The sequence below is a fragment of the Bos grunniens genome, chromosome 5, assembly GCF_055505025.1.
Source record: "Bos grunniens cultivar Pamir isolate PY7600 chromosome 5, Bosgru_T2T1.0, whole genome shotgun sequence".
Lineage (NCBI taxonomy): Eukaryota > Metazoa > Chordata > Mammalia > Artiodactyla > Bovidae > Bos > Bos grunniens.
Window position 1 is genome coordinate 1,907,267 of NC_141169.1, and position 21,182 is coordinate 1,928,448.

General features: G+C 40.0%; 1 protein-coding gene across 1 annotated transcript in view; it reads left to right on the forward strand.

Annotated features, from left to right (window-relative positions):
- LGR5 (leucine rich repeat containing G protein-coupled receptor 5) overlaps positions 1–21,182 on the forward strand; it is a 129,808-nt gene that overhangs the window by 55,852 nt on the left and 52,774 nt on the right. Inside the window, exons 2-3 of the mRNA XM_086403700.1 lie at positions 2,333–2,404; positions 17,047–17,118. Of these exons, the coding sequence (XP_086259826.1) occupies positions 2,333–2,404; positions 17,047–17,118 (144 nt within the window). The remainder of the gene's footprint in view (positions 1–2,332; positions 2,405–17,046; positions 17,119–21,182) is intronic.

A 21,182-nucleotide genomic window follows, 5' to 3' on the forward strand; every position in this document is an offset into this window, starting at 1 on the left:
TCTGCACATAGACAAGCTCGACGTTTGTCCCTAACCGATCTGCACATCACACAAGGAAATACGAAAGGAGAGGAGGGTCACTGCCATCCACACCAGCTTCTGGAGACTGGTTGGATCTAAGTTACTAATAAACATGCTCGGAAAGCAAATCACCCAATCCTTTTAGGAAATAAGTGGGATGTCAGTTAAAAGTAAGTGAATATCCCTGAGAACTAGCAAGTCTTTGCAGAGATTATAGAGTCATTGTAAGGAATTCAGAAACTGTATTGGTTAGGCTAATACATGCCTGTTCAGTGAACTCAACAACCTTCCTACTTCAGAGAAATAGCTGCGCTGGGAACTAAAATTGCTAAGCAGTTATTTGCCTCTCTTATCTAAACAATGGCAGGAAAAATATTCAGATTCTGAATATAGGGGCAACATAAATTTTTAGCATTGTTCAGTTTCGCTTGAGAATATAGCATCTCACTCAGCTACTGCATTGTCATTAACATTTTAAAATTAATAATTCTGGGATTTTTGCCATATTCTGAAACATTTAGCAAAATATTTTACATTCCCCATACATGCTCATGATTTTTTAAAGGCACAGAGTGAATTAATTCTTTAATTCTTGGCATCCTTGATTAAAAGTTAATATTTGATAAAGGCATCAAGCTATCAATACTGAAACCTGCTGGTTAGGTGCAATGGGTGTGGTCTCTTCTATAACAAAAATAATTCAGATTTTTTTAAAAGCTCCTGGGTGAAATTGGCATAGGTGTTCAAAAAATACAAATTTCCATTTATGAAAGAAATAAGTTCTGGGGATATAATGTACAGCATAGTGGCTGCAGTTATAATAACTTGTATAACAAATATACTTGTATATTTGACAGTTGTTAAGAGAATAAATCTGAAAAATTCTCACCACAAGAAAAAAATTTGTGTAACTGTGGTGATGAATGTCCACTAACTTATTGTAATCATTTCACAATATATGCATATATCATGATGTTGTATACTAAAATGAATACAATGTTATATGTCAATTAAACAAGTTTTTAAATAATAAAAAGAAGCTCTTTATTTTATCTCAAGATAAACTTTATGTCTGTATACCTGCTCTGAGACGATAACGGCATTAGTTCTGAGTCTTCGGGTTTGAGTGAGTCATTTTTTTTTTAATTCAATTTATTTATTTTTAATTGGAGGATAATCACTCTACCATATTGCGATGGTTTTTGCCACCCATCAGTGTGAATCGGCCATAGGTATACATGTGTCCCCTCCATCCTGAACGCCCCCCACCTCGCTCCCCACCCTACCCCTGGCTGTCACAGAGCACCAGCTTTGGGTGCCCTGCATCCTACATCAAACTGCCACTGGCTATCGATTTTATATATGGTAATGTATATGTTTCAGTGAGACTCTTGTCAAATCGTCCCACCCTCACCTTCTCCCACTGAGTCCAAAATCTGTTCCTTAGAGCAAATCATTGTTTAAGTCCACCTTCAGCTGACTGTTCTGTGGTCTTAGCTTGTCTTGAGTAGACTCTGTCTAGCAGCTGATCTTTTGGCCTCTGAGATGCAGATGGCATATGCCAGCGATGCTGTAGGATTATGTGAAAGACAGTAAAGAAATAGAAAAGTAAAAATGGAATAAAATCTAATTACACGGAGTTTCACTTAAAACAAAAATTGATTGAGTTCCGCCCAAAGTGGCTTCTTGTTTCCTGTGCCAGGAACTACTGTGCAGACCCAGCAGGAAGTGTGCTGCAGAGCAGGATCGCATTACACCCTTGTTTTATGGTTCATTTCACTTATTTAATGCAATCCGAGAACCTGCAAAAGGAACACGTTCCAAGGAGGGAATAGGCTTTTTGTCTTGTTTTGTTTTAAGTTTCTTTGAATCAAAACATTTGTTTTTAAAAGGTGCTTATAGTCCCAGAGAAACAGGACTTTCAGCGTTGCATGGCGAAGCCATTTTTCTTTGTCACAAAATTTAAAGCAGTACCCAACATTGAGTTACGTCTAGGGTTGAGTTATGTCTGTCCCCTCTTCTGTGCTCCTCAGGTCATTTTAAATGTGAAGAGTTACAACCATGCCCACAAATGGTCTAAATCGTGTTGAATTCCATATAAGCTCCTCCTAGGGTCTCTGATTTGAGGGCCTATGATGTTGAGGGGATGTGGGAGGAAAGGAATATATTTAAGATGCAAAAGAGCAATTCATTTGTCAAGCAGAAGAATGAGTTCCTTTGGCTGTCTTGCTTGAAAATGTGTGAATTGAACAGCTGGATTTCCTTGTGGTGGCAAACGCGGCTCCTCACATGCTGCCTCTTTTTCCCTCAGGGACCTCAGTATGAACAACATCAGTCAGCTGCCCCCGAGTCCTCTCCACAGCCTGCGCTTCCTGGAGGAGCTGTAAGTATCTCCCGAGTCGTGGCGCGTCCAGTCAGTGCTGGACACGTTCTCACATTTGTCTCTCATATTTACTCTGGGAACCAGATAAAACAAAGCAAGAAAGCTGTCAGCACCACGGTTTTGGCCCATGAGGAAACACTTAGTTGGGAGGGGAAAAGAGAGAATCACTTAGGATTCTGGAAATCAACTTATAAAAGAGTTTACCATAAGGCTACAACTTTCTAAGGTGAGACTGAGCCAAACAAATTAAAATTTTAAAACAAAGGCTGTTTAAAAGAGCTGGATGGCTCTTTGGAAATAGTTAAGCAGCAGGATATTAAAAGTTTGAATACTGGTTCATGTTTATTAAAATAGCAAGAGAAGCTATAATCAAAACCAAAAACTGCCTCTTGGTTCAGCTTATGACAGGGAGAATTGAGTCCTCAACTCATAGCACCAAAACTTCTTGTTCTAATCACTTTTAATTACTATTCTTCTACTTTTAAATTTAGCTTCCCTGAAGGCTTGAACAGAAAAACATGAAATACACAGAGGACTTAAAAGTGGTCTTTCCCAAACACATTGTAAAAAAAAAAAAAATCTTTTTTTTTTGTAAAAAAAGAAGGAGAGAGTTAAAATTAGCTAATGATACACAGAGGAATCTTGATTAAGTCTGGTAATCACTTTCCAGAAGATGAAAAAGAACTCTGTAAACCAAAATCTGCATTTAGAAATTCTTTTGATCCTCTTGCCCTTTTGAGGGGCGGGAATTAGGGGGCATGTTCCATTGTAGTCTTCATGAAGAAAGTTTGGCACCATCAGCTAAATAAATCCTCTGACTGTTGATTAAAGGAATTGTTTAGGCAGTGACCTCTTTTGAAAATACTTCCTTTATAATTCCTAGTCAGGGTCCAATTTGAGGAGTAATTTAAATTGTTGATGCACCACACCATCCACCTTGGGAGGTTGAAGAACCATCCCTCATAACTAGATTACAGTACATCGATCCTATTTTTCCAAGAGGATAGTATTCTCAGATTTCTCCCCTTGAGAGCTGGATCTATATTTATTTTTGATGGCATTACCTTTTTCACAAATGCTATTGTTTTACTACTGGAATCAGCTGAATGTGCTATCAAGGGGTATGGTGGGGACTCTCAGATTATTAGATTATACAGCAAGTTTTTATTATTCAGAAAATGGATTTTCACTTTGGCTTGTCCAGGCTCTTCTTTTTCCTCTTCTATTTGCTCTCTGGCCATTTCTGTTACTAAAAAATTAACCCTCATCAGGACGGGGACCAAATCTGTCCTACTCTTCGTTTGCTGGTATGTAACAAATAATCAATACATTTTTGATGAATGAATGAACTCACGAGAAAGCAAAACGTGTAAAAGGAGCTGCTTGTTCACCACCTTAGAAAAAAGTAACAGATTTAGTTGACATTAGCCAATATTTTTAGATTTTTTTAGTAAATTTCAAACATCAGCATTTTTTTCTTATTTACATTCTTTTCATCTGCTCTCCATCACCATAATTTACATGCAATACTTAGTCTTGTTTATCCCCATATTTCTAAAATATGTATTCCCAGTGCTTTTCTCTTTCTTTATAGTAGGCAATGGCAAAAGGCTTCCATTCTCCCTCAACACACACCTCAACTTTAGACCACAAGCCAAATCAGTAAATAATCCACTTCCCCGAGGATTTAATAGAGTTCTTCCCTTGATGACCCAACTCATTCAGAATAACTCCTCTTTCTTCACGCATGCTACATACTCAGTTGCTTCTGTTGTATCCAACTCTTTGCAAACCTGTGGACTTAGCCCGCCAGGCTCCTCTGTCCATGGGATTCTCCAGGCAAGATACTAGAGTGTGTTGCCGTGTCCTCCTCGAGGGGAGCTTCCTGGTTTGGGGATCCAATCCACATCTCCTGCATTGCAGGCAGATTCTTTACTGCTGAGCCACCAGGGAAGCCCCCTTTCTTAATGTAGTAAATGTTATTTCTCATCTAAGACCTGTTCTTCAAAAATAGTCGAGAAAAAAATGGGGGGCGGGGTATGGTAAAAGGGAGAAGGAACTACAATTTGAAAGGGCTGTTTTTCTGAATTGTCTTTTTTTATATCTCTGGAAACTCCATCAAGTATCTTGATTATGGAATCATAGAATTTCAGAAGTAGAGGAGCTCCTTCAAAGACTATTCATTCCATTTTCTCCTGTTCTGAAATTCCCTTTGCTAAGCTGGCCAGCTTGCTGAATTTAAAAGCAAGATCAGTTTCCCATATATAATTCCATGCTCCAGTTAAATGATGTTTTGAAGGTATCATTATTGATTTAGTAGCAAAAGGGGATAATATTTACAGAACCTGGAAAAATGATTAACTCTGCTTGGTTTATTCCTTTCTTCCCAAGGCTAAATTGAGGGTGCTGTGGGTTTACACACACACACGCATGCACACACACACACACACACACACCCGTGGAGCAGAGCATTTTGATTATGCTTTTGTTATGTGCTGATTGTTTCTATTAGGCTTAGCTGTGGTTAAGTCTATATTCTCTTGTGGAGTGTAAAATCTTTTATATAATAACATAATGACAACAATAATAGCTTGCTCTGTGACAGGCACTGATCAAAATGTTTTACACATGTCATCCCACTGAGCCCTTTTAACAACCCTGTAAAAGTAGATATCATTATTGTTCTCATTTCAAGATTTTTTAGAGAAAACAGGAACTTACCCTAGCTAATGGAGTATGTAAGTATCAGAACTAAAATGCAAACTCACTTTCAAAGCCATACTAGGAAAGCAGAAGGAGACTTTGGAATTGTGTGTGATTCATCTGTGCGTTTCTTTTCCCTGATAGTACTTAGTACAATGGTTTAAACAACTGAACACTTTAAACTGTTGTTAAACTGAGTTTCATAATGATAGGTGTGTTCATCTGTTTGTGTCTGGGTATATATGAGGGAATGAAAAAGAAAGAATGAGACAGAAAGCAAGTAAGATCTATCTCTCCAGCGGGGAGAGACTGGATATTCAGGTTATTCATTCAATATCCTCAAATACTGGCTTTGAAAAAAGTATTTCAGGAGCAGAATTTCACCAATTTCACATTACTCAACAGGAACAAAACCTTAGTTATTGTTTTTACATATGCATACATATATTTAAGCAGCATGTTTTATATAGTATTCTGCTTGAACTAATAAATTACCATCCACACAGCTAGACATAGACATTTAGGTATCTGTCATTGTGGTTGTGTGTGTGTGTATCTTTTGTTGTGACAAACTGTTGAAATGTTAAACTGTTCTGAAAGTATTCTTTCATTCTGTTTACTCAGTTCATCTCTATGCTGTATTCTTTACCCATTCATTCAAAAACTGCTACTGATATTCTAAAGTAATAATTGAGAATATTACATTAATAATATAATGAAAGTGTTATCACTCAGTTGTATCCGATTCTTTGTGACTCCATGGACTGTCACCCACCAGGCTCCACTGTCGATGGGATTTTCAGGCAAGAATACTGGAGTGGATTGCTATTTCCTTCTCCAGGATCTTTCCAACCCAGGGATCAAACCCAGGTTTCCTGCATTGCAGGTAGATTCTTTACCATCTGAGCTATCAGGGAAGCCCCAATAATATAATAAATAAATAATATATGAATAAAATTCCTACCACAAAAGTCAAATTATTTTAAAAAATCACTATTGATAGCCAAGTTACCACCCTTGCCCTTAGCTCTAACCACCTAATTATTATCTCCCTGATATAATCCTTCTAACTATGTTATAAACTGTGTAGACAGTCATGATTTATCTCTCCTCTACCACTGGTGCCATATTTTAAAATCCTCTAAGAATCAATAAAACCCCAGAGGTATCACCAACATATTTTTAAAGTATTGTAACTCTGGAGAAAGTGACTACGTGGAGCAAACATTTAAGAGGAGTTAAAGTCATCACGACTAGTGGTCTCCTTCTCTTCCTCCTGATATTCTGGAATACTTACTACCTGTATCACAGGCTCATGTGTTGGTACATTCAAGTCTTGTTTATTAATCATGATTTATGTTTTATGAATCTGCAAGGTTCACTAGACATTCAAGGCCAAACGCCCTGATATTGCAACATGATAGCACAAGGAAGAGAGAGAGCCTTTTTCTTAAAAAAAAAAAATCTGTGTGTGGCCAGCCTATGCTGTGTTGAGAGGAGAAGACAGCACTGAGAGGCAGTAGCAAGCCCCGAACTCCTGCCCTGACTTTGCCCCTTACTAACTGACAACCCACCTGACCTCCTGGGCCTCAGGAGAGGACAGTGAGAGCAGCCTTTGCCTGTATTTTGAGATTCTGAGGACCAAATGAAATGATGGTGAAGGAACTTTGGTAAACTATAAATTACATATTGAGTTATGTTCCTGAAATGAAAACACTTTTAAGAAAATTCTCCCTTCCTTCTTTCCTATTTCATGAGCTTGTTTTTGCATTAATCCCAGGGATTCAGGATTTGTGAAGGAAACGCTTTCTAACTATGAGGTTTAATGGATGTAGGCAATCAAAACAGATAGTTTTTTGCCAAATTTGAACATCCTGAGCAATACTTGCATTTCTTTCCAATGTCTCTCTCCCACTTCTGTTTCTTCAGTTCTTCTAAAGACTTAATGTTAATGTTTGCTCTTTGGACAAATCATAGATCCTGCATTTGGTCCATCAGAGTGTGGTTCAGATTTTAGAAACTAACAGATTGTGCCTAATGCTGACAGGTACACGTTCCTTTAAACTTAGATCGGTAGCTTGATTAAAGCAAAAGGAAAAATGAATTGTTACCATTTTAAACAGTCTAAGTTAAAGGCCTTTGTTTCCAAGTGCTATTTAAAATCTTCCCAGATTTGAATGCTATTGGAATCAAATACTCAATTTAGGAAAGAAACCTGAGATACTCTAGGGATGTTTGTTTTTAAGTTACTATTGTTCCCTGGAACTGTTTGCTCATATTATGGTTGGCCTTGAAGAATCTCCATATAAATAGGAGATATCCATTATTTCAGATGAAATTAGTAATGAGAAATACCACCAAACTTCCTGAAAGCACAATCTATGCTTGTTATTTCTGCTTGTTATCATCACATTGCTGAAAATAGTGAGAGCTGTCCTGCCTTCCTGCCTGCCTTTTGAGATACTTGTCTGAGGATCAAATGAATGGTTGATGAGAGAAATTGGGTAAACTCTCTAATTCACCTATTGAATTGTGTTAGTAAAGTGAAAACACCGCCTTGCCCATAAATAATCTTCCTGACCTTATCAGAGTGTTCCATCTGTCCTCTTCATAGAAATTGATTACAAATGCTGCCTTTTTACCTTTATCTTTAACAATTATATTAAAAAATTTTAAGATTTAAAATATAACTAATGAAAGAAAAAGCAAGTGCTGCTTCTTTGAATCTCTTTTTTTGTCTAGCATTATTTTATTCTCTTCCAAGTGTCTATTCATGTAGATGGGTACAGACATTTAGATATCTGTCCATGTGTAAATATATATGTGTGTGTGTGTATGTAGACCATTGTTATGGCAATTAGGACACTGTTCCCTCCCCATATTAAGGAAGTTTTCACGTATAATGTCTTCAAATATATTTTTTTCAGGCTCTTTCTCTTTCTGTTCTTCTGGGACCCCTATAATTTGAAGATTCAGTTCAGTTCAGTCGCTCAGTCGTGTCCGACTCTTTGCGACCCCATGAATTGCAGCACGCCAGGCCTCCCTGTCCATCACCAACTCCCAGAGTTCACTCAGAATCACGTCCGTCGAGTCAGTAATGCCACCAGCCATCTCATCCTCTGTCATCCCCTTCTCCTCCTGCCCCCAATCCCTCCCAGCATCAGAGTCTTTTCCAATGAGTTAACTCTTCGAATGAGGTGGCCAAAGTACTGGAGTTTCAGCTTTAGCATCGTTCCTTCCAAAGAAATCCCAGGGCTTAGTGCATCTAATGTCCCAGAGGCCTCTGAGACTGTCCTCAATTCTTTTCATTCTTTTGTTTTTATTCTACTTCTTGGCAGTTATTTCCACCATTCTATCTTCCAGCTCACTCATTTGATCTTCTGCCTCAGTTATTCTGCTATTATTGATTCCTTCTAGTGTATTTTATGGAGAAGGAAATGGCAACCCACTCCAGTGTTCTTGCCCAGAGAATCCCAGGGACGGGGGAGCCTGGTGGGCTGCCGTCTCTGGGGTCGCACAGAGTCGGACACGACTGAAGTGACTCAGCAGCAGCAGCAGCAGCAGCCCTCCTGGCTCTCCCAGTAATTAACAAGTGAATCATGTCTCCCAGGATGGAAACCATGAAAGTCTCTAGGTGATCTTATCAATCGAAAACTGTGAGGACTATTTCAGAGTTTCTCACCTTGCATAGACCTTAGAAACACCCGAGCATTTTTAAAACTACTGATTACCAGGGCATAGTCCCACAGACTGATGGGTCTCAGTGGAGACACTGACATCAGTTTTTTAAAGCTGTCTTGGGAGCTAAGACCCACTGGGATATGCTGAAGCTTTACAGCAGAGGAAGAGTCCGGCACTCATCACTGACTGGATGTAGGGACTGAAACGAGGTTTCAAGCTGAGAAATAATTCTGAGCAAGGTTATAACATTAGGTGCTAGGAGACTGGTGGGGCACTGTCAATGGAACGGGGAATTCAAGGGAAAAAACTGATATTTTGGAGGTGAGAGGTTGCCTGGTCTGGGTATGTAAGTGCAAGGTACTAGCAGAGCATCCACATGGAAATGTCACTAACGAAGCTGGAGTGTGAGTCTGGAGCATGCTGAGTCTGTTCCAAAGATGAGTGGAGAGTTGTTTATAAAGAAGTGACCATGGAAGGTGCTGGGCAGATGAGGAGCTTGAGAGAGAGGGCAGAGGCTTTGTTTCCCAGTGCGGGTTTCCTCCCATATTAAAATAACACGGGCTGCTTCTTAAAATGCAGATTTCCGAGTCATTTTCCTCCAGAAACTCTGATTCGCTAAACCTGAGTTCGGTCCTCGGGATCTGAATATCTGGTGACTCCTAAGGCAACAGCAGACTTTGAGTGCCACCGTTGTCATTGTTGTCCAGTCACTAACTGGTGTCCAGCTCTGCAGTCCCATGTAATGCAGCAGGAGAAAAGACAAGTGCAAGGACACAAACTTGAAGAGCTTCTATGTTCGGAGGATGAGCATTAAAAGAGCGGCTAACACAGAGAAAGACAAATATAATATTGCATCATTTATATGTGTAATCTTAAAAAAAGTGATACAAATGGACTTAAATGCAAAACAGAAATAGACTCACAGACATAGAAGGCAAACTGATGGTCACCATAAGGGAAGAAGGGGAGAAAGGGATAAAAATTAGGAGTCTGGGATTATAACAGATGCATACTACCATATATAAAAATAGATAAACAACAAGCTCTTACTGTATAGCACAGGGAACTATATTCCATATTTTGTAATAATCTAGAAGGGAAAAAACTGAAAAGACTACCTATATACACATATGCATGCATGCTAAGTTGCTTCAGTCGTGTCTGACTCTTTGTGACGCTATGGACCATAGCCTGCCAGGTTCCTCTGACCATAGGCAAGAATACTAGAGTGGGTTGCCATGTCCTTCTCCAGGGTATCTTCTAGACCCAGGGACCGAACCCAGGTCTCTTATACCTCCTGCATTGGCAGGCAGGTTCTTTACCCCTAGTGCCATCTGGGAAGCCTAAATATATATATATGAATTCCAGAAAAATATCTATTTCTGCTTTATTGACTATGCCAAAGCCTTTGACTGTGTGGATCACAATAAACTGGAAAATTCTGAAAGGGATGGGAATACCAGACCACCTGACCTGCCTCTTGAGAAACCTGTATGCAGGTCAGGAAGCAACAGTTAGAACTGGACATGGAACAACAGACTGGTTCCAAATAGGAAAAGGAGTACGTCAAGGCTGTATATTGTCACCCTGCTTATTTAACTTATACACAGAGTATATTATGAGAAATGCTGGGCTGGAAGAAGCACAGCTGGAATCAAGATTGCTGGGAGAAATATCAATAACCTCAGATATGCAGATGACACCACCCTTATGACAGAAAGTGAAGAGGAACTAAAAAGCCTCCTGATGAAAGTGAAAGAGGAGAGTAAAAAAGTTGGCTTAAAGCTCAACATTCAGAAAATGAAGATCATGGCATCTGGTCCCATTACTTCATAGGAAACAGATGAGAAACAGTGGAAACTGTCAGACTTTATTTTGGGGGGCTCCAAAATCACTGCAGATGGTGATTGCAGCCATGAAATTAAAAGACACTTACTCCTTGGAAGGAAAGTTATGACCAACCTAGAGAGCATATTAAAAAGCAGAGATATTACTTTGCCAACAAAGGTCCATCTAGTCAAGGCTATGGTTTTTGCAATGGTCATGTATGGATGTGAGATTTGGACTGTGAAGAAAGCTGAGCACTGAAGAATTGATGGTTTTGAACGGTGGTGTTGGAAAAGACTCTTGAGAGTCCCTTGGACTGCAAGGAGATCCATCCAGTCCATCCTAAAGGAGATCAGTCCTGGGTGTTGATTGGAAGGACTCATGCTGAAGCTGAAACTCCAGTACTTTGGCCACCTCATGCAAAGGGTTGACTCACTGGAAAAGACCCTGATGCTGGGAGGGATTGGGGGCAGGAGGAGAAGGGGACGACAGAGGATGAGATGGCTGGATGGCATCACCGATTCAATGCACATGAGTTTGGGTGAACTCCGGGAGTTGGTGATGGACAGGGGCCTGGCGTGCGGCAATTCATGGGGTCACAAAGAGTTGGACACGACTAAGCCACTGAACTGAACTGATATATATATGTATATAGGAGAAGGAAATGGCAACCCACTCCAATATTCTTGCCTGGAGAATCCCATCAACAGAGGAGCCTGGCAGGCTATAGTCCATGGGGTTGCAAGAGTTGGACATGACTTATTGACTAAACCACCACAAATATATATATATATATATATATGTATATATACACACACACACACACACACACACACACACACATGTATAACTGAATCACTTTGCTGGACTCCTGAAATTAACACAACACTGTAAATCAACTATATTTCAATTTAAAAGAGGAGTTTGCAAGAAGAGAGGGAAACAACCAGTCATAGTCGTGAGAGCAGAAAGAGTGCAGACTGGGGACCAGAGGGCAACGGGAGAGCTTTGAATGAGAAACAGTGAACATCAGTTTTCTATGGCCAGCGCCTCAAGTGATGCACCCGTTCGTGTCCTTGTGCTTCTCTTGTTTTAGACTGGTTGCTCCTGGTCAACCCAAGCTCCAGACCAACCTACTTTTAACCAAAGTCATGTTTAAAACCTCAAATGTCAGAGCCAGTGCAATGGTTGAGCCAAGTTGTGTGAAGTTTTCTATGTAAGAATGAGCAAATAACCTCTCATAGCCTCAGTTGCCTTGTAAAAGGGGAATAATCTTATCACCTGTTTAATGTGATTTTTAATAATTAGCATGATGTATATTAACACACTTTACATTGTGCCTAGAACTCATAAATAGTTTTACAAAAGGTCTGAACTATTTGTGTGCCCTAAAGGACTGTATGTGGCATATGAAAGTGCTCAAATACACTGCTGAGTCCAAATCTGATGCATGATGAAGAAGGAACATTCTTTAGCTATTTCTGATCTGGTAATGTAATGGCTAGCCAGCCATCTTGCAATAGTTATGTCAGACCTGAAGCAACTCCAGCACTGTAGCCAACTGTCTTTGGAAACAAGATCAAATGATCAATCCATCAGTAAATTATTGATTCAGCTCCCTGCTCTGGACAGGCGATAAGATTCTTGACCTTAAGAGTCAAGTCAGGTAGACTACATAAATGAATCTTTATAGACAGTGTTGTACAGAATATAACCTACAGGAAAGTTGGCTGCGGTAATTAAGGAATACTTCACAGAGTTGAAAATTGAACTTCAGCGGACGGAGGAACCTGGCAGGCTACAGTCCTTGGGGTCACAAAGAGTCGGAGCACACACACACATACTCTGGTTGGGGGCTTGCCAGATGGTGCTGGTGGTAAAGTATCTGCCTGCCAATGCAGGAGACCCAAAAGATGCAGTTTCAGTCCTTGGATTGGGAGGATGCCCAGGAGAAGGAAATGGCAATCCACTCCAGTATTTTTGCCTTGGGAATTCCATGGACAGAGGAGCCTGGTGGGCTACAGTCCATGGGGTTGCAAAGAGTTGGACACAACTAAACACACACCATGCTCTGGCTGAAGAAACTATAGGGCCGTATAACTACAAATGGATATCCCTGTTGACCTGAAGAGTTGATGTATCAGGCCAGTGGCCTCAGCCCTTAAAACTTGAAATCTGATTTTTTTAGTCTCATGTAATAATGAAAACTGGAGCTTCCCAGGTGGTGCAGTGGTACAGAATCTGCCTGCCATGCACAAGACACAGGAGACACAGGATCGATCCCTGGGTCTGGAAGATCCCCTGCAGGAAAAAATGGAAACCCACTCCAGCATTCTTACCTGGAAAATCCCAAGCGCAGAGGAGCCTGGTGGGCTACAGTCCATAGGGTCACAAAGAGTCAGACACAGCTGAGCACACACACAATAATGAAAACAAAATGGACAGTTCATAAATACGTAGTTAATGAAGGGATGATTTGTGCCTGGATTTGACCAATTAGATATGCTTAATGTATTGGGGGAGAGGTTTTTTAAGTGGCAATTTCTTGAGGCATATTATGATACTTTTTTCTCCAATGGGAAGAAAAACAGTTGATAGATTGCCATAATCCTCGTTTTCAAGTTTTCTGAGTAGGCTTCAGCAAATGTTACCGCAGATGAATGCCAGAGGGTTAAATTCTAAGTATCTGGGCCTTTCGAACTAGCACAGGCATCTTATAAAAGAAAACTTACCGTGGTGGACTTAGTTACAGTGATGCTGCATTTCTGCCAGCAGAGGCAAGATTATGAGATTACATTGGACTGGGTTGCATCCTATTTGTATCTAACTCTTCAGTGACCCAGACTCTTGGCTCCTATATCCAGAAACCCAAAGTCATTAACTTTGTTTTAGGATACTTTTTTTCAAGTGGGAATATTTTGACACCTCAGAAATTTTATGTGTAAGTGAAAGATGAACTATAATTATTCAGGTGAATTATAACTCAGAAGAGTGAAAAGAAATTCAGAAATAAGAACAGAGCCACTGAAACTATATTGGAAATCACAAAGAAGGAAAAAGTAGCAGAAAACTGGAAATACGCAGATCTTAAGAATGGGGAAGTGGGGAGGGGAGTGGGCGGGGAACTATTGCCATCAAGCCTGATGTTAGCCCTCACCAAATTTCTGAAACAAATTAATTCAGCATGTATAGAATGTATGCCTTCTAGATCTCATGTACTTTGTAAAAGTTGGAAAATGAAGCAGTAATTCCTAAAAGCCAAAATGAAATTGCTAAGTAGTCTGAAATGTCTTCTTTCAAATCATAAGGATCGTCATATTCACTTACCTCTGAAAATACTACCCAGCCGAGGGCCTGATGTTGGACCATGTTCCCTGCACAGTCGCTGTCCTGAGAGTCCCAATCAGAGGGTGGGCTCAGGCACCCCTCCCCTCTCGGTGCTCCCCCCAGTTTGTACACACACCTCTTTTCTCCAGACCAGCGTCCAGAGGGAAGAAATCACAGCCCACGTCTGACTGCACTGCTCTCGTCCCACCATTTTACAAAATGAAGCTACCAGAAACAAACTTAGATTCCTTCAGAGACTCAAATGACTGTTTGGGTCAAAGAAACATACATTCTCAAAACTAGTTTAGTTGGTTGTTACAGCGCCCAAACATCTGCTTCAAAACATCTGCTTTAAATAAACATTTGAAGAGGAATGTATCTACTGTAATGTATTGATTTTTTTCCCCTTTTTATGGCAGTTAAGTCAGTAAAACTAACAGGGATAGGATAATGTGAATCTTTATGGAAAAGTATCTTTAAGGACAAAAACATTTTTGTATCATATAAAATGATATAAAGGTTTTTCCCTGTTAAATTGTATCCTATTATAGAAACAGAGATGAAAGAGACATTTCTATGAAATAATTTTAGAAACAGAGGGAAAAATTAAACCTTCCAACCAAATGGTATGCGGGTCTCGATGACTGGAACATAGTTGCCCAAAAATATGTCAGTTCAAATCTTCACAGGAAAGATTGGGTGCAGTTCTCACTATTTGTGTATTCATTTATATAAAAAAGATCTCCTATAGTTTTTATGTATTTCATTTTTAAATTGCTAAAACCATCCCACATGGTAAAGAAATGAGAGGAAGAATTCAATGATTTCTTAAGTTGTGGTTTTTGACAATGAGATATGTCTCCTACCAGCATAGCAAATAGCTAATAGCCTATCATAAATTCATTTGTTTTAAGACAGACTCCCCTGATAACAGAGGTCAATGGTTCCACAGATTAGTTCAGAATACGGTCTGAGGTTCTGAAAGTCCCTGCCCAGAAAAGAAAAACAATTCATGTGAAGTGAGCTATATTTCAGGAAATGTAACAGAAGGGCATTTATCCTAACAATAATTTAAACTAATGAAATAAATAAATAGAACAATTTTATTTTCTCCTTTTCATTTCCAAAGTCAAATGACTCAGAAACCATCAAGCTAAGAACTTGATCACAGAGCAGCAGTAAGAGTTGATAAGCCCCCAGTTTCAGGCTCTGTTCTAGACCTTAAAAAATGTACTATTCAAGTCATGACCGTGGACAGGATAGTTAAGGACATTTTGGCTGAAATCACAATTCCTGGCTAATTTTAGTCTGATCAGTTAAGCCACCTGTGAGCATCAACCAATCTGAGTCAGTTAATTCAATAAGCACTCTTTAATAGCACATGCATGCATGCTAAATAGCTTCAGTCATATCCAGCTCTTTACAATACTATGGACTGTAGCTTGCCAGGCTCCTCAGTCCACGGGATTCTCCAGGCAAGAATACTGGAGTGGGTTGCCTTGTGGGATTCCCTTCCTCCTAGGGATCTTCCTGACCCAGGAATCAAACCCTAGTCTCAAGTCTCTTGCATTGACTGGCGGGTTCTTTACCACAAGCACCACCTGGGGAGGCTGTCTTACACAAATCATGTCCTTCAGTATTACGTATAGAACTTTGGATAACTAATCAAATGCATGTGCGTTGTATAGAATATAAACATGAAATGTTGGCCTCCTACATTTCACCTTGATACTAACGGTTTGTCAGGTGAGATTTTTCCTAATTTTCTCCACCATATCCACCCACCCCCACCTCCACACCACCCCCACATGGCTGCATCACACCAGCCGCTCCTGTGTGAACTGCTTTAGTCGCCTCCTGTGTTTCTACCTTTGTCCCCAAAGTCTATTCCCCCTTCGAGAGGGTCCCATCAGAAGGACCCTTTTAAAACACAAAGCTGATCACGTCTGTCCCCTGCTCAGAGTCCCTACTGTGGCTTCCAGAGCCCTGCATGGCGGGGCCCTGGACTGCACTCCAGCCTCGCCTGCTGTCTCCCTTCCCTTGGTCATTGTGCTCCAGTCACTCCAGCCTTCTGGCAGGTTCCAGACCACGCCAGGCACACTCCCTCCTCGGTGTTCTGTACACCTGTTCCCTTCACATAGGTCCCTGCATGGCTCAGCCCTCCGCTGAAAGGCCCTCTCAGCAGAGAGGTCTGCCCAGCCATTGACTGTCTGACCTGTAATGATGGCCCATCTCCCTGACAAGCACTGCCCGTGGTTCCCTCTCTACTCCCTTGTCTAGCTTTTGTATTAAAAAATTTTAAGGTGAATTTTTTTTCAATTTTTATTTTATTTGGGGGTATAGTTGATCTACAACATTGTGTAAGTTTCAGGTTACAGCACAGTGGTTCAGTTATGCATATACATATATCTATTCTTCTTCAGATTCTTTTCCCATATAGGTTATTACAGAACAGTGATAGAGTCCCCTGTGGCATACAGTAGATTCTTGTGGATTGTTTGTTTTATATGTAGTAGTACTAATTTATCCCTCCCCCTACCTTTACCTTTCGGTAACCGTGTTTGTTTCCTATGTCTGTGAGTCTGTTTCTGGTTTGAATAGTATGGAAGTTCCTTAAAAAACTGAAAATAGAGCTACCATATGATCCTGCAATTCCACTTCTGGGCGTATACCCCAAGAAAACCATAATTCAAAAAGATACCTGCATCCCTACGTTCACAGCAGCAGTATTTACAACAGCCAAGACACAGAAGCAACCTGACTGTCCACTGACAGACGAATGGATAGAGAGGTTTCTACATCGCTCATACATAGTATAGCTTATACATCGTATAGCAGTATACACAGTATAGTAGAGCATATACATAGTATAAGCTATTAGGTGATTTACTGTAAAATAGGTAATTTATTGTATTTCTTCTTTTGCCTGCTTTTTGATGAGAGACTTACAGAAATTTTTTGCAAAACCTGACAAAACAAGGTTCTCTAGATTGCTTTTGGCATTTATGGTCTAAACATAATTGTATTGCATTTTTAACAGCTAAATGAATTCCATAAGAAGAGAACTATACTTACTCTCTATCCTCTCTGCTTGAAACCCACAGACGTCTTGCTGGAAACGCTCTGACGTACATTCCCAAGGGAGCATTTGCTGGCCTTTACAGTCTTAAAGTTCTGTAAGTAAACCAAGTATTCTTTGTTATAGTTCTGACTTTAGTGTCAAGTGGATGCTAATTAATTTGTAAAGACCGAGTTCCTCTAATAAACCATTTAGAGCCATGGGATAATTTATCTAAATTCTAGTCTGTCTTCATTGATATCGTAGAACCATGTATCTGGCTGGGTTCATGTGTGAAAAAAACCTCATCTCTCCTTTTCTTACCTTAATATCAAAAATGTATTTGCCCCTAAATAGCCAGCTTATCAACTCCAACTTGTGAAAGAGTATTTCCCTTTCTTTTTTGTGCTATGAAGTTGGGGAGAGTTTCTTGAGTCATTCTGATTCAAGTGAATAAGTTACTATTATGCTTGCAATCCCAAAGAAAGGCAATGCCAAAGAATGCTCAAACTACCACACAGTTGCACTCATCTCACATGCTAGTAAAGTAATGCTCAAAATTCTCCAAGCCAGGCTTCAGCAATACATGAACCATGAACTTCCAGATGTTCAAGCTTGTTTTAGAAAAGGCAGAGGAACCAGAGATCAAATTGCCAACATCTGCTGGATCATGGAAAAAGCAAGAGAGTTCCAGAAAAACATCTATTTCTGCTTTATTGATTATGCCAAAGCCTTTGACTGTGTGGACCACAATAAACTGTGGACAATTCTTCAAGAGATGGGAATACCAGACCACCTGACCTGCCTCTTGAGAAACCTGTATGCAGGTCAGGAAGCAACAGTTAGAACTGGACATGGAACAACAGACAGGTTCCAAATAGGAAAAGGAGTACGTCAAGGCTGTATATTGTCACCCTACTTATTTAACTTATATGCAGAGTACATCATGAGAAACGCTGGGCTGGAAGAAGCACAAGCTGGAATCAAGATTTCTGGGAGAAATATCAATAACCTCAGATATGCAGATGACACCAGCCTTATGGCAGAAAGTGAAGAGGAACTAAAAAGCCTCTTAATGAAAGTGAAAGAGAGTGAAAAAGTTGGATTAAAGCTCAACATAAGATCATGGCATCTGGTCCCATCACTTCACGGCAAATAGATGGGGAGACTGTGGAAACAGTGTCAGACGTTATTTTGGGGGGCTCCAAAATCACTGCAGATGGTGACTGCAGCCATGAAATTAAAAGACGCTTACTCCTTGGAAGGAAAGTTATGACCAACCTAGAGAGCATATTCAAAAGCAGAGACATTACTTTGCCAACAAAGGTTCGTCTAGTCAAGGCTATGGTTTTTGCAGTGGTCATGTATGGATGTGAGATTTGGACTGTGAAGAAAGCTGAGCACCGAAGAAATGATGCTTTTGAACTGTGGTGTTGGAGAAGACTCTTGAGAGTCCCTTGGACTGCAAGATCCAACCAGTCCATTCTGAAGATCAGTCCTGGGTGTTCTTTGGAAGGACTGATGCTAAAGCTGAAACTCCAATACTTTGACTACCTCATGCGAAGAGTTGACTCATTGAAAAAGACTCTGATGCTGGGAGGGATTGGGGGCAGGAGGAGAAGGGGACGACAGAGGATGAGATGGCTGGATGGCATAACTGACTCGATGGACGTGAGTCTGGGTGAACTCCGGGAGTTGGTGATGGACAGGGAGGCCTGGCGTGCTGCGATTCATGGGGTCGCAAAGAGTCGGACACGACTGAGCGACTGAACTGAACTGAACTGATGCTGACATAATGAGATTACAGCCTCAAACCGGTTGCAGAATTTGTTTCCTTATAATCACTGAATAAAGATCAGCTAAAAAATCAAGTTTATGTTCCACTTGTGAATAGATGTAGAAAAATCTAGTGTGTAGTAGTAAGGTATAGTAAATGCATAGTAAAAATGAGTAGCTTTTTAATTGAAAAATGTTAATTCATTGAGACTTGTAAGAAATGGGCTTTCTTACTGCCTAATGTCCAACTTCCTAATTTTCTATGAGAAAAATCTTTATTATTGGTACCTTCTTCTTCTAGTAACCATTGTTTAATTTTTCAGTTTATTCTGTGTAGGAAAAAAGGGAACGTTTTAGAGGAAATAGATAACACAAGTTGAAAGCTCTACCAAGAAAGTTTTATTTCAGAGAAAATAACCTGATTTTATTTCCTTTCTTTTAGATAAATGTTATGAATGCTAAAGAAGCATTTGATATATTTCTGCTTAATGGAAACTGCATTTCACTGACCTGAGGGATACACAGGCTATTTTAAAAAGCAATTTTGTTTACATTTAATATCTTGTTAAAAGTTAAATTTAAAAGTAGAACTGTTATTTAGTCTTGATCTACTTAGGTGATTGGGTTTGGTCTTCCTACCCTTGAATTATTTTTACTATTGTGTAGGAAGATTTTTAAGTTGTCATACAGCCAATCCTAATGTTAATTCATCGTAAGGTAAAATTTAGGGCTGTAGCACTGATTCTAATGGGCCTATATTTCCATGAATCCACCAAAATATTTGGAACCATTCAAAATGCATTAGATACATCAAGTTTAGATAAAACAAAGATGTTTTTCCTATATTGAGCTAGGTACCACTAAGTATTTTGATGACTTGTTAAATTATATTGGAATCAATTATTTTAATCACTTAACAGAATACATATTGGATACACTGAACTAGAGAGTGTGTGTGTGTGTATACATGCTCACACACATATCACTCAAAGTGTCATTGAACAAATTATTGCTGGAAATACAAAGATCAGTAAGTATGGCCATGCCCTCAAAGAGCTTACAATCTCGTGGTAGATTGTGGGATGGAGATAGTGTGACCAAGACAGACAAACAGATCTCTCTGGTTCTATGGAACTGCGAGGAAAGGACTCTATCTAGTTTGATGGTTCAGATGCTACTTCCTCGAAGAGATGTTTCTCCAAAGAGATGACCTGGGACCCAGACCTTGAAGCACAGCTAGGGACTAGCCAACCGCATTAGGTGGCCGATGGAGGGGGTAATATGCACAGAGACACAGAGGCAGGAGGAACCGAGGACAGCCAGCCCTAAGCAAGTGGTGCTTGAGCATCCAGGACAAAGTGGGAAGGAAATGAAGAAGAGAAAGGGTCCTGGTCACAGGGATCCTGTATGTCATGTCAGAAAAGCCTGGACAGTTTTATGTTCTGAGCAAGATGAGAAGTCAAAAAAGAGATGTAAGCAAAGGACTGACACTTCAGACTTTGCACTACAGCTGGGTCACTGTCAATGTGATGGTGATTCAAAAGGAGCAAGACCCGTACCAGGAATTGTATTCGCTCTTCCCTTTATTTTACTCACTTAAAGACAACAAGCAAATTCAGTTGTTAAGTATTTGGAAAGGATTGGATTAGCCAAAAAATTCATTTGGATTTTCCCATACGATGTAATGAAGAAACCCAAACAAACATTTTGGCCAACCCAATATTCAGTGTTAGAGCAATGGTTCTCAACCATGGTCATCACACCTGCCACAGAATGTTTTGGAAATTTGGGGAGGCATCTTCAGTTTTCCGGATGACTCGCTTGTAGTTAGTTGTCCTACGATGTGCCGCTCAGCCCAGCATAAAGAATCCCTCTGCATTCCTTTTGATTTCTGACCGTCCCTCCACACCAGACATCAGTCAGTAACACTTCCATGGGCTTCCTGGTGGCTCAGTGGTAAAGAATCTGCCTGCCGGCAGAGGAGACACGGGTTCAGTCCCTGGTCTGGGAGGATCCCACGTGTGCAGAGCAGCTAAGCCTGTGTGCCAGAACTACTGAGTCTGTGCCCTACTGAGCCCACATGCTGTGACTGGAGAGCAGCCCCCACTCCACAACTAGAGAAAGGCCCTCGAGGCAGAAATAAATTAAACAAACAATAGCAACAGAAAAAACTGTCATATGTAATAATACTGAGAGGTTTTACCAAAAGTTCCGCATAAGTGTAGTAATCTGTACTTGAAAAATTAAATGAAATAAATATAGTCTCTCAAAAATCATTGAATAATTAACACATCATAATATTTATGTATAATAAATGTATAATAATGTATAATAATTTGTACATCCTGTGATTTCTACCCACATATGTGTTTGAAAATTATATTAGTGCAATAGAATTACCTCAGA